The sequence below is a fragment of the Petromyzon marinus genome, chromosome 18 (assembly GCF_048934315.1).
Source record: "Petromyzon marinus isolate PM22_M1 ecotype Great Lakes invasive population chromosome 18, UKy_Petmar_22M1.pri1.0, whole genome shotgun sequence".
Lineage (NCBI taxonomy): Eukaryota > Metazoa > Chordata > Hyperoartia > Petromyzontiformes > Petromyzontidae > Petromyzon > Petromyzon marinus.
In genome coordinates, this window is record NC_133684.1 from 5,526,314 (window position 1) to 5,539,626 (window position 13,313).

A 13,313-nucleotide genomic window follows, 5' to 3' on the forward strand; every position below is an offset into this window, starting at 1 on the left:
CCGCACTAGCTTAATCCGGCACTATCTGCACCCCGCGGCGTCGGCGGAAGAGGCGATGGTGGGCGACAGATTTTTGTGAACGGCGCTCAGAATTAACGTGCCGAGCCTCGCAATTCTGCCACCCTCCCTTAGCACCTCTTGGCCCCCGAAATTCCCCCTTAAATTCACGTGTCACATCTTAGCACGCGCGGTGACCAAGGAAGCGGCAAAAAAAAATCAAGGGAGAAGACGAGCCAGAGGGGGAGAGAGAGAGAGAGAAAGGGATGTAGTGGTGGGGAAGGGGAGGGGGCGCGCGGGGGGGGGGGGGGGGGTCAGCCCGCAGAGAAGGTGTGGGAGTGAGAGGGAACGGGATAGAGGGATGGTGGCTTTCATTGCAGGTGCGGTGATTACATTTTTTTTAAGTGGTCTCTGTGGCCACAAGACAGAAAGAACAGGATTAACATTCAGCTCCCCGACTCCCTTACTCCCGCTCTCTTGTCGTCCCTCAGTTTTCCCGTCCCTCACCCACTCAGCCCTTAACCAAGAATGAGGATGGATGTTGCCATTTGCAGCGCGATTTTTTTTTTATTTCAGACTGGGGAAAAAAATTTGGGAGAGAATAGTGGAGCAAGGAATGATAGCGGTAACAAGACGTATCTCTCTCCGAGGTGGAATTCACGCAAACCCACTCTGATCAATACCAATTTGGTTCTGGCACTAACTGCAAATCTAACCCTTGTAATCAATGTTGAGATCCTTTATGTGCGGTGCTTTTAGCGAAAAAATAAAATATATATATACACACACACACACCACGGATGTATAATACAATATTAGGATGCCGAGCAGAGCAGGCAATCCCAACACGGAATTGCGATGCACATGATTTAGCGACACAGTCCTTCCAGGTATCGGGAGAATAGTTCTGGTGCCAGGCATCGGTTCAGGAGAAGATACACACACGAGCGTTATTTATTCAGGAAAGCCTCAATGAGTCTCAGGACTCCTTTATTAGGAGGGCCCCAGCTGCATTAGGGTGCTCTGCCAATTCCATTGCCGAGCGTATGAGGGACACACACTCAATATACGCAGGTATTATCGAGTCGCGTACAATACGTGGTGGAGATTGTGGGTTGGGATGACAATGATTGTGGATTAGGCGGTGGTCACGATGGCGATCGTCATCAATTCGCATGTTTACGATTTGCTTCCCCAGCGATTCAATGAAGTGTCGCGATTTCAGGGTCTTGATTTGTTTGAAATTCTATTTCGTCTCGTTTTTTACCTCGCCGTTTGTGTCGCCTCTTTTTTCTTTACCCTGTCTCGTTTGCACGGTTTGTATCGTGAGCCTAAATGGAACATTTGCATAACATCTGCATACATTTTTTCATAATAGCTTTACACACCTGATTCCATGCATGTAAGGTGAACACAGTAATTACGAATGATGAGTTTATGCTGCACGACATGACTAGTGTCAATCGACTGCAGGATGAAGGCCTCCCCCTTCCATGTGGATCTTGGAGTCGTTTGACCACACAACACCACGCTGGTCGGGGCAGATTTGTGAAAGGGGCACCTAGGAAAGTGTCAGATCTCACTCGGCACTGATGTTAGCCGTGGCCAGGGATCGAACTTGGGTCGCAGGGTTCATAGCGCAGTGTGCCAAACCACTGCAACACCGTGCCGCCAATGAAAACAGCCTGCCGATGATGATGATGATGGCGAGGATGACGCTACGTTAATCACGATGGAAGCATGAAAATTACGACAGTTTTATGATGTATTTCCGTCGTTTGGCACAGTGTCCGATGTGCCGCACATCTGGAAGCTTCCTCGGGAACTCGGCTCCTGGCACGTTAAGCGAAACGTCGGACAGTAGTAATGACGATGACAACAATGACATCTCAACCGACAACTATGACAATGCGGTGGCAATGACAAAGGCGGTGATGGCAAAGGCTTTTGTCTGCACCTTGAAGGAGATTTCGTACTGCTCCCCGCCCCAGATGTCCAGGCCCGGGTCGTAGGCTCCGAGCTCGTAAAACCAGCGGCGATCGATGGCAAACAGCCCACCGGCCATCACGGGGGACCTGCAGCACGCCACGCGTACCACGGCACAACGAGGCCAGGTCAGTCATCACGTCGCAGTGTGGTGACCAGATCACCCACCACGAGAATGTCCACTAAGCCGCGGACATCACATCGCCCGCTGTGGCAGGAGGGCTTTGATCCCTTGCCACGGCCAGAGAGGTGATCATCAGCCATGGCATAGCCACTCAATCATCCGCGATCGTAGTTTTGTTGAGCTAGGTGAGAACGCAATAGACCAGCACAGTCTTGTCTGCAAGATAGACCCGGAGCATTAATCTGTCAGGAAGGGGTGGCTGATTGCTATGCATTGTAATCCAAATTGAGTAATTTTGCGGTTAATTTGCGAATTTGGCAAGTTTGGGCACTGACGCTGGCGCGTAATGGCCTTTCCCTTGTGAACTACGTCAGGGGATCTTTAGCATACACACACCGCGAATCCGACGGCGCGTCGTGTTATCGGGGTGATTATTCCACACCGCAGTATTAACCAGGGCGTCCGCTGTTATTCGAACCGTGAACGTCCGGAGTGACTAGCGGCGAGCCGCAGCGCTGCCGCTGGGCCGCGTCGCTGCCCCTATGCCCTGTCGCGGTAAGAAGGCCGAGTGATTTGCACCATGGCGTCCTGTGACATGTCCGGCCCTGGTAACCCATTGATGGAGACTGGGGTAGTAAATTAGAGTTCATAATCTATGTTAATAAGCTGCGCCTGTCGTCAAAACAAAAAAAGAATCGCAAGCTGGGGCGCTGCGACGTCGCGATGCGCAGCAGATGCTATCGTTACCGAGGTCCAAAGAGCCGGACGAAGGCACCCTTAACGTCATTAGGGTTCGGCGTTAATGCCCGAGGCTCAGAGAGGCCGGCCGAGACACATTTAGGATTCCCACGTATGAGTGTGAAATTGCCCAAAGGCTCAGAAAGGGTTAATGGTGACAAGTCTTGGGCTTCAGTGTTAATGCTCGAGGCTCATAAAGCCAGAACAAGACGCATATATGATTTTCAGAGTTTAGTATTAATGCCGAGGCTCACAGAGACAGACCGAGGCACATTTAGGATTCTCAGCAATCATTCTTTATGCTTAAGGCTCACAATTCATTATATTGAGAGGAGCATAGCTGCGGGGAATCACCACCTACCTAACATGTAATAAGGCTTTGCCGAGTCTTCAGGACTACGCTGCTGTGTTCGAGATGAAAGTCCAGTACCCAAAGAGACCCCCGCATACATAAGGTAATGAATCCTCAACTCCCTGCACAGACAGATTCAACAATGCATTGCTGAACTATCATCTCCCCGTAACCTTGCAGCCCACACCTGAAATACCTGTGATACACATCCAAGTACTCGCAAAGCTCACACCTGCTTAGCTACTAAAATCAGATGCAGTCAGGCACGTGCATGGTGATTTAGTCGTGAGCATTTTGAGTTGGCGATGCTTGATGAATACACACGTCAAAACGATGACACATGTAAAGCTGACGATTTAATAATTACGACGATGTAGGTGGCGGTGGTGATGATGGAAAAAAACAATTACATTCGTCTTTACGTGTCGATTATGTTAGATTAAGTGTGCTAATTAATTTGCGTGCAGGATTCGTCGCCTTCCGTTTCAAATCATTAATGCGGTCAATCATCCAGAATGAATTCTGACAGGCGACTGTCAGACACCTCTGCCTGGAGTCTTGGTGCATGAGATCAGGCATCAGCAGGGACGGAAGCCAAGCAGTAAAAGGTGGCCACTCCGAAAATAACATATACACTCACGTGCTAACAGAGGGCGGGCAGGCGGGCGGGCGAGGGGGGGGTGGAGTAAATAAAAATAACTTGGGAAATATAAATAAAATAAAACAGAATTGAAATAAAACTTGCCCTTTCTGCGCGTGAAGAAAAACAATGCTGTCGTGGGACATGCTTAAATGAGTTTTCTTTCTGCCAAAATGCCTCGGACAAAACAAAAACCAAAGGAGCCAAGCGTGCAAAACGGAAGAAGCCTACCTGCCGCACAAAATCATTTATCTTGTTTCCATTTTATTTTCTCTTTGGTATTTTCAAACTAAATTAAACTCCTGGGCAAGAGCGAGGAAATGCTGTTTACACAACATGACACGCCACACACCCAGCTCAAGAGTGCACAGCCGACCACGGGCCCCTTGCGCTCCGCGCTCTCCACACGGCCGGTGCAAAACACAAAAGATCCCGCACAGGTAGCCAATGCGGTCTGCTGGGTCACGTGCTGTCAGCGAGTATCAGCACCGATGAAGGCCGTGCCACGGGGCACGAGGGGGGTGGGTGGCCAGCACCACTCCCGGCCGCTTTTTGTCCTCCCAGTGCTGATACTCGCCGACCTTTCGGAAGACCCAGGACCGATTCATAAATATTCGCCACAGATTGTCGGCAGTGTGCCAGAATCGAACTCGGGTCGCCAGGTTCGTAGCGCTCGGTGCTAACCAATATGCTACTGCTGCCCCCCACACAGCAGTGCACACGATACACACACACGCACGCAGCGTTCGTGCACACAGAGATCCAGCGTTGGGGTTAAAACAAAATAGTTCTCGTTCATTCCACCACCCCCCCCCCCCGCCAATGTTATTCAAATTGTGCTCCTGATGTTACATCAGAAAGCAATGCCCCGACGTGTTTCCTCCCACGTGAAGCCAAGACAAGTGGCCATATATCGTAAAAGCTTAATTGCCCTCATTATTAAGCGAGACGTGAACCGTATAGCAACATAGGTCTGTAGAGTGGTAGCGTGGGCCTAAACCGCGTGATCCCCCTGCGTCAGGGGTGGACCAACGCCGGCTCGCGAGTGCCAGGATGCCGCTCTCCGGCAGTGCGGCTCGGCCGAGACGCGGCGATAACGTTCAACTTTTCAAAGCAACCTCATTCGAGACGGGCAGGAAATAAAAAAATAAATCCGTGGAAGCGCGAGTGGCCTGGGGCAACTCCTCGCTTGCAGGCCCGGCAGAGCCCAGATCACGAGCACTCCCGTGGACGCTCCCGCAGATTTCTAAACTCAAAATCTCCACAAAGCAGGGCGAGCGAACAGGCTGAGTGACCGCTCCCACGTCACCCGCTCAGCGCATGCAAGCGCATGCGCCGTCAGCTTCTCTCATCACTCGCACCAAACATATATATGCATATATATAAAGTTGGAGCACTTGTTCTGTGCAAATGCACAATAGGTAAAGTCGTCGGTGTCTTGCGGCCCTCAGCCACATGAAGATCTTAGCGTGCGACTTCAAGGGTCAGGAGGTTTTTCTCCGGGTCCCCTGGTTTCTGCCGCAGTGGCTAGGAGATGTTAAACTACCTGGCCTGGTATGCAGCAAGTCGTGGGTTCGATTCCCCCACCCTAACGCCTGTTTTAATATTTGTAGTTTGCATGTTCTCTCGTTTGTGCCGTGCAATTTTTCCCTTTATCCTCCGGTTTTTCCCTCCACACGAATGATCAACATCGCGCGTTGAAGAGTTTTGGCTGCGATACATTTTCACGTGATAAGCCACTTCGTTGAGCAATCATTTGTGGCCAGGTCACTTCTGAAAAAAAGAGCTATATAGCTCAGTGAGGCCTTACCTGGGTTAAAACAAACAAATACATGTCACTTTCATCATTTAGTTTTAACCTTGATTAGTTTGGCTGCCCCATCATGAATGCGTACCTTATTCTGGGAGTTGCTTTTCCGATTGTCACTCTCCTACGTTCCCCCATGCAGAAACGAGTACCAATTACGACGAGATGTCAGGATTCGTGCATTATGGTTACATTTCCAGTTAGTCACAGGATTTGTTTGAGCGCTATAGCATTGGGCATGAGCGTTTGAATAGTCGGCTCAATTCTGGGTTACAGTTACTGACAGCATTAAGAACAGTGTTTGGGATTAGCATTATAAAGTGAGCATTATGTTGTGGGCAGACACTGGGGGTACAGTTATTGCCAGGATAATAAGGATTGGGATTAGTATGGGTGTTGTGGGTAGATACTGGTGCACAGTTATTGCCAGGATTATTAGCGTGAGAGTCATAGTTAGCATTAGTGTCAAGCTAAGACAGCAGGGTTAGAGTTATTGCCAGGATTAGTTTGAGTGTTGGGATTAGCACCACAGCATTAGTGCCATGGGTAGACACTCGGGCACGGTTATTTCTAGGATTAGTATTAGTGTTGGGAATAGAGGCATCGTTTCTATTACTGGCACGGTTAGAGCCTCGGGTAGAGATATTCGCAGGATTTGTAGGAGTGTTGGAATTACCATCATCGTTGCCCCATATTCCAAGACGTGAGTACTAACAGTTGTGCTGTGTAGCCCTGTGTGTTGTACGTACGCGTATGTACGTTGAACTTCTGTCGCACCGCACGTAGCCAACCGCGCTCATCGGAGGTCGCGCAAAGTTCGACGCTTCACTCGACGCGCTGTTGGGCTCGTTGCGGAAAGAAACCGCGTCACCGCCTCGGAGGGGCGTGCGCAACCCCCGCTCGCCTTCCAGGACCCAGGGAGCCCGGTGGGGCGTCCACGCTGCGCGAATTCAAGTCGAAGGCGGCCGAGGCTGCTCGCGTCAGAGTTCCGGTCCGGTGTTCGGATTGAGACTAGGGATTTGGATTGTCCACCTTCGATGCGCGATAAAACCCAGGACACATCGAGAGGAGGGGCACATCTTGCATCACCGATTGGTGGGGAGAGCGACCTTTAAACGCGTCGTGCCGAGCGGCGCGTGCTATTGTCGTTATGACGTGCGGATGTCCCTGGATGGCTACCTCAGAAAGACAACAAACCTGGGAAAACCAGGACAGGTGCCACCGCCGGCCGAGACTCACTCGAAGGGATCGCTGGGGTCTGGCCGCTGCAGCTCCGTGGGGATGGGGATGCGCTTGTAGTACATCTCCCAGTCGAAGGCGCCGCGCATGGCGTCCCCCGCCTGCGTCTCGTAGCCAAAGTGATCGTGGTTGATGACGTCGATCATGGGGCACACGACCGTGCGCCGGTCCTTGGCAATGCGGTCTGCAGGGTAAAAAAACACACAAATACCCACACAGGTAGACAAATGGTTGAATGAAGAAAGCTCCTGACCCAGGATGGTCCAAAATTCCACTGCTAGACTTTGCACATCGCACCGATATTCCGAGCGCTGCAATGGCTCCCGATACAAACCCAGATCAATTTCAAGATTCTCCGTGGGCCCACCCCTGACTGCCTGCCTGTCCCATCTCATTTCACTCTACTCCCTTCTACGCACTCTCCTACCTCTCATCTCACTATTCTCTTCTCCACTCTCCGTTAAAGCAACGAAGCTTTTCTCTCTATGCTTCCAGGCAACGGTTGATCAGTGTGAGGTCGCTCACTCTCCTCCGCTACCCCCCATAGTCTGGAACTCGCTTCCCTCAGCCATCCGTGCTGTGGATTCCTCGCCTCTGTTCAAGTGCAGGTTCACGACCGACTGCTGCTCCGCTCTACAAAATCAATACAGCCAATTTATTCTAATGCTCAAAATGCACGCGTCGATTTGCGCGTGGAAATTATTTTTCGTCAACGTTGGTGATATTTTTATTTTAACATGTCGCATGCAATTCACGTGACCCCCGGAAGCCACTGGAGATCCCACAAACTGCGGTAAGGGTTAGCAGCGATGGAATCGATTCCTTGATCGATCCACAAACCCGGATCATCAAATTCATTGGATCACGAGAGAGGGGCAAACGATTACACGCCTGTGAGCACACATTCTGCCGTCCCCATCCTTCCCGCCGCCAGTATTAGCAATTTTAAATATTTATCCAGGAGTCTCATGGCTTGATTTTTTTCAGAAGGGTCCCCTCCTTCGTTGGGTTGTTTATCCTAACTCTATTTTGGAGATATTTGTTAAGCGTAGGGGGAAAACACAAAGACTTACGGCAAAAAAATCTGCCAGAGATAACGCTCAAGCGTCACCGTCACAAAACCAGCACGCACGAAATGGGCGCACGGAACCCACTCGCTGTGCCGCTTTCGGAAATGGCCCGACGACCGCATTGCCCGGCAAGGTGGGCGACCCGCACGCTCGGCAACTCCAACCCTGCGCGATCCGCCAACCCCCCCCCCCCCCACCCCGCACCGCTTCGCGACGGAGGCCCTCGCGAACGCGCAATCTTACCGACGCCGCCGCCGGCAGCAGCGTCGTTTACTCATTGAAAGACCCATCGCGCGCCGGAGACAGTGCAAATGATTAATTGGACGTGGTTATTTACAATTTTTATGCATTCGCTCGTGCCCATCGATTTCCCTAACCATGCCAGAAACGTGCGACGGCTTCTGCCCACGAGCGTGCCGCTCAGCGGCGAGGCACGGGCGGAGACGCGCGGTGTCATGCCACTCACAGACAGCGCTCGCGTGTCCCGATTTACACCGCTTGTTTGATCAAACGCATTCTATTGAAACGACATTTATTTAAAAAAAAAAAATTTCCCCCAGGTAAGGCCCAATGAGCTATATAGCGACCTGGCCACAAATGATGGGTTAACGAAGTGGCTCGTCATGTGGAAATTTATAGCAGCCAAATACTCTGAGCGCGTGTTTCTAAATGTGGACGGACAAACCGGAGGACCCGGAGAAAGATCCACGCAACCAAGGGGAGAGAGAGAGACACGCAAACTCCAAATATACAGGCGTCAGGGTAGGGTTCGAACCCACGACCTCCTGCGTACCAGGCGAGGTAATTAACATCTCACCACCGTGGCGTATTCATGGCTGTGCCAATGCTGCATCCGCACGGCGGCACCCATGCACGATCCACGCGCTGGAGAAATTTTTATTTTTCATGCAATGCATTATGGTGTCTCATTTAACAACGAGGGAGGGGAACGCAAATTGTTTTAACAGCTTTGTCGGGACGCGGGGGGAAACCAGAATATATGCAGAAAGGAGCCACGCGTCGCTGGAAGGCATTTTTATACCTCTAAAAATATATATATAAGCGTAAACGATCATCTTTTAACAGAGAATGTCTACATCAGTGGACACCGCCGGGTGAAATAAAGCTCCGGTCGATTTTTAAGTAATTGTTAAGTTGAATAAAAAAAGAGTGAAAAGCGATTAGTCCGTTTCATTAATTGGACTGTGCCTTGGCAAGCGGCTTTTATCGAGCGCTAACTCGCTGGTGCCCGGCAGTGGGGCTTGGGGATGCGGTGAGACGCAGTGAGACATAGTGGGGATACAGTGAGACACGGTGAGACACGGTGAGACACGGTGGGGACACAGTTAGACATAGACACACTGGGGACACAGAGAGACACGGTGGAGACACAGTGAGACATAGTCGGGATACAGTGAGACACACAGACACAGTGAGACAGAGAGAAACACAGTGAGACACAGTGAGACACGGTGAGACACGGTGAGGCACAGTGAGACATGGTGGGGACACAGTTAGACATAGAGAGACACACTGGGGACACAGAGAGACACGGTGGAGACACAATGAGACAGTGGGGACACAGTGAGACACATAGACACAGTGAGACACAGTGAGACACGGTGAGACACGGTGAGACACGGTGGGGACACAGTTAGACATAGTGGGGACACAGTGAGACACAGTGAGACACAGCCGGGGGGGGGGGGGAGTGGTGGGGGGGGACACACAGCAAGGATGACGAGAGACACGGTGGGGACACGGTGGAGAGACGGGGACGTGGGCCCCCGTCGCGTGCCCGTCGCTTCTGTCTGGTGGCCTCAGCGGGGCCCCGGGCGGCCCTGGACGGGGTGTTCCATCCAACAGCAGCTGTTCCGAAATGCATCTCCCCAGCCGGAGGAACACCTCCCTTCGGGCGGAACGAACGGCGGCGGGCGATCTGTCATTTCTGGTCAGCGCTCTCACCCTCTGCAGTGTGCGTTTGTTTTTTTTTCAGACGCACGTTTGAATCGCTTTCATTTATTTTCCGTATTTGAGGACCTATCACTAAGAACGTTTGTTGCGAATGATGATTACTGTTGTTGTTGTTGTATGTGTGTGTGTTTTGTGTAATGCGGGCCTGCAACGATCGATTTGTCAATTAAAAGTCGATTCCTACGCCGTACGAGACGTGCATCGTGTCATGCGTGTGAGGATTGATTGTTTTACGATTCATGCAAATTAAATGCAAATGATAATGCTCATGGTACATTTAGCCTAATGCGGTAAACACAACTGCACTAATGAGAGAGAGAGAGAGAAAAAAACTACAATAAATGATATAAATTGGAGAGTAAAACTGAGAATAACATTAGAAACAATTCCTGAATGTATTCACGATCCCAAATTGTGCCAATGTAATCACCGGGGGAAAGCGGTGAGTTTTTAAAACCCGAGTATTACTACTCTAATGAGCCAAGAATGTCTGTTTGTGTGTAAAGTGCGTGACGTCACTCCACATGCCACACCCCCCGTCATGAATATTCATGAGCGGGTAGATTTTTACACTCACGCAGAGGAAGGTCGAGCGGAAATATTTTTTCGCAAATTCGCTTTAAGTTTGACGTTTCTTTATTGAAAGTGAATCTAATAAATAATTCTACCCAGCAACAAAGTGGATTTGGTGTCTTTATTTATTTCTTCAGCGCTTGAGACAAAAGGTAAGTCTAATTCATGCTTCTACATTATGGTAAAAAAATACATTTCTCGGTGATTTTCCAGATATTTGATCGATTTCCAATTTATTTAAACCCCAGCGACCGAAAGCAGAAGAGAATAAAGTATCAGAGCAGTGAATTTGAACAAATTAAAGGTCAGTTATATACAGTGCTACAGTGAAATGCAGTGAAGTGTTTGATGACATACTTTAGTGCAAGATTCACTGCCATTAAATTTCCACAAGATACAATTATAACTCCGCTCAATTTTTTTCGGAAATATTACAGCTTCCGTCCTAGGACGGGCAAAGACGCCAGTATTCTATAATAAGTAAGTTGTAAACATTTATCCGGTCATCCTTGCAGCTACTTTTGGCTCGGCCATCGAACAAAGACGGTCACCGCATCGGGCGGCGCTTTCAGATGCGCTTCTGCGGCCGTCTGGAACGCTCTCTTCCTCTCCGATATTAGGAAGCCACTGGGAGCTATGCACTTTAAAATCATCATCGAGAATGAAAACTCATTTCTTTAGAACTGCTTTTTGAGTTTAGTTTGTTGTTCCCCCCCCCCCGCCACCTCTGATGAGCACGGTTGGCTACGTACGGTGTGAAAGATGTTCAACGTACACGCATTCACTGATGGACGATGAAGGCCTCCCCACGCCACTCTGAGCCTGGAAGTTGTTCGACCATACTTCCCCGGACCCGCCAGCGTGCGCTAAGCGAAGGGGGAGCCAGGAATGGTTCAGATATCGCTCGTTTCGGACATCAGCCGTGGCTAGCGCGATGGAGGAAGCGCTCTCAGCGAGCACCGACTGAGGCTGGCATCACAGCCTTATGTTCATCTCCCCCCCCCGTAGTTTTCTTGGACCACGTTGAATTGGAGTCTAATTCCAGCTGGGGCCCAGGTGAAGTTCAGGTGCTAATTGCCACTGGCATAATGGCCAGAAATATATGCTGGATGGGCTTACCAAGCAACAGCGCAAAGCTCCCTGTGGACAAAGACAAACAGATACCCCATATAGCCTCAACGGACTGTTGGGGAAAGTGCTGTTCACGAGCACCAATGAAGGCCGGCACGGCACACCACACGAGGGGGTGGGTGGGCAGCACCACGCTCGGCTACCGTTGTCTCCCAAGTGGCGGTGTGTACACATTGCACCAGGTACTCATTTGAGGCTGAGTCGACCTAGGGGAAGTCCACTAGTGGTTCAGTTAATCATCACTGACGCTTGGCCGTGAGCGGGAATCGAACTCGGGTTCGCCGGGATCGTAGCGCAGCGTGCATTACCATTTCCATGCGGACTCTCACGCGCACGCACACACACACACGAGCGTTGCAAAGGGAAGGCTCGTGACATCACAAATCAGCCAGCGGCAGTGGTCAACAGGGCCCCACCAGCAGGCATTTGTGTCACTACCGCAGTTCGAAAGAAAAAAACAAAAAAAACGACAAAGCGAGACCTGTCCCATTGGCCGAGCCGTATCGCTCAGCGTCACGCCTCCAAGTGGAGCGCGACCAGCAGGTAAATATATAAATAAGCTCAAGTGAACGTACAAATTTGATCTCAACTCCCTTTTTGCTAATTCCGCCGGTTAAAGCTTTCAAAATGCCTTTACGTGACAACAATCTGTAATTATTCTTATTACTATTATTATTATGATATTTTTTGACAGCCATCGATCGTTTCAGATCGTGGGTAGAACAAAAACTTGACGCCGGGGGTGAACGCGCCGCTCGTGTGCGATAGATACGAAGGCGCTGCTTGTCGACGCGTGGTTTATGCCGAACGGGGACGCGGCGGCCATGAAGACGTGACTGCCTTGGGAAGAGCGAGAATGCGAGCTGGCCAGCAACAACAAAGCGGAGCAGCTGCTGACGCTGCTGACAGAAATATGGGTTTTGTTCCTCGTCCGTTTTTTTTTAAGGGTTTTTTTTCACAATTGCATTTTTAAATTAAAAAAAAAGACCATTTATAGCAACTCGGGCACCTCCGGAGAGGTTTATTGCGTAATAATTAGTGTCTTGCGCAATCGTTGCCTCGTGGTGCACGCATTTACGTGCGAGGTCTATTGGGGGGCGTCAGCTCAGCGCACGGCCCTCCGATTTCCCCGAGCCCAGCCCAGCTGTGTTTCCATGGTCGGATGCATAAAACAGCTCAAAAGTTAAAGCTTGGCTCAGTTTTTGTTCATTTTATTTAAAGTGGCACAAGTTTAAGGGAGTGGGAGAAATAATTACGGCGTTTCAAGCGAACACCATCTTTCAGACTTTCAAGCACTGCCTTCGCTTGCCTACCCTAACCCCTCCGCACACGCTTGCGCTAGAGCAATCGAGGCATCAGGTCCAAGCCGGCAGTCAAGCTTCACTCGCTGGTCAAGGCTGTCTACTCACTCCCCTGCCACGGTTGAAATCCAGGCTTAACAGCACTTCCTTTTATCGTCGGCGTATGACCAACGACCACAGCCGCACAATGGCGCATCAGGTATCCGCATCCGCCATGGGCTGTTTGGATGCGATTTAGGGTGGACCGTGAGCCTCGTGGAACATCAAACCCCAGGGATATTCGGCTCGGGCGCACAGTGGGAAAGAGATCACCGAGAGCTGCGCCGCACCCAGCATCGGCGGGACGTCGCTTCTCCCTCTCTCTCCCCCCCCCAGACCCCC

The 13,313-nt window shown here is 50.6% G+C and overlaps 1 protein-coding gene across 1 annotated transcript in view; it reads right to left on the reverse strand.

Moving 5' to 3' along the window:
- GALNTL6 (polypeptide N-acetylgalactosaminyltransferase like 6) overlaps positions 1–13,313 on the reverse strand; it is a 234,861-nt gene that overhangs the window by 19,922 nt on the left and 201,626 nt on the right. The window contains exons 6-7 of the mRNA XM_032956615.2: positions 6,884–7,067; positions 1,955–2,072 (exon numbers count right to left, since the gene is read on the reverse strand). Of these exons, the coding sequence (XP_032812506.1) occupies positions 1,955–2,072; positions 6,884–7,067 (302 nt within the window). The remainder of the gene's footprint in view (positions 1–1,954; positions 2,073–6,883; positions 7,068–13,313) is intronic.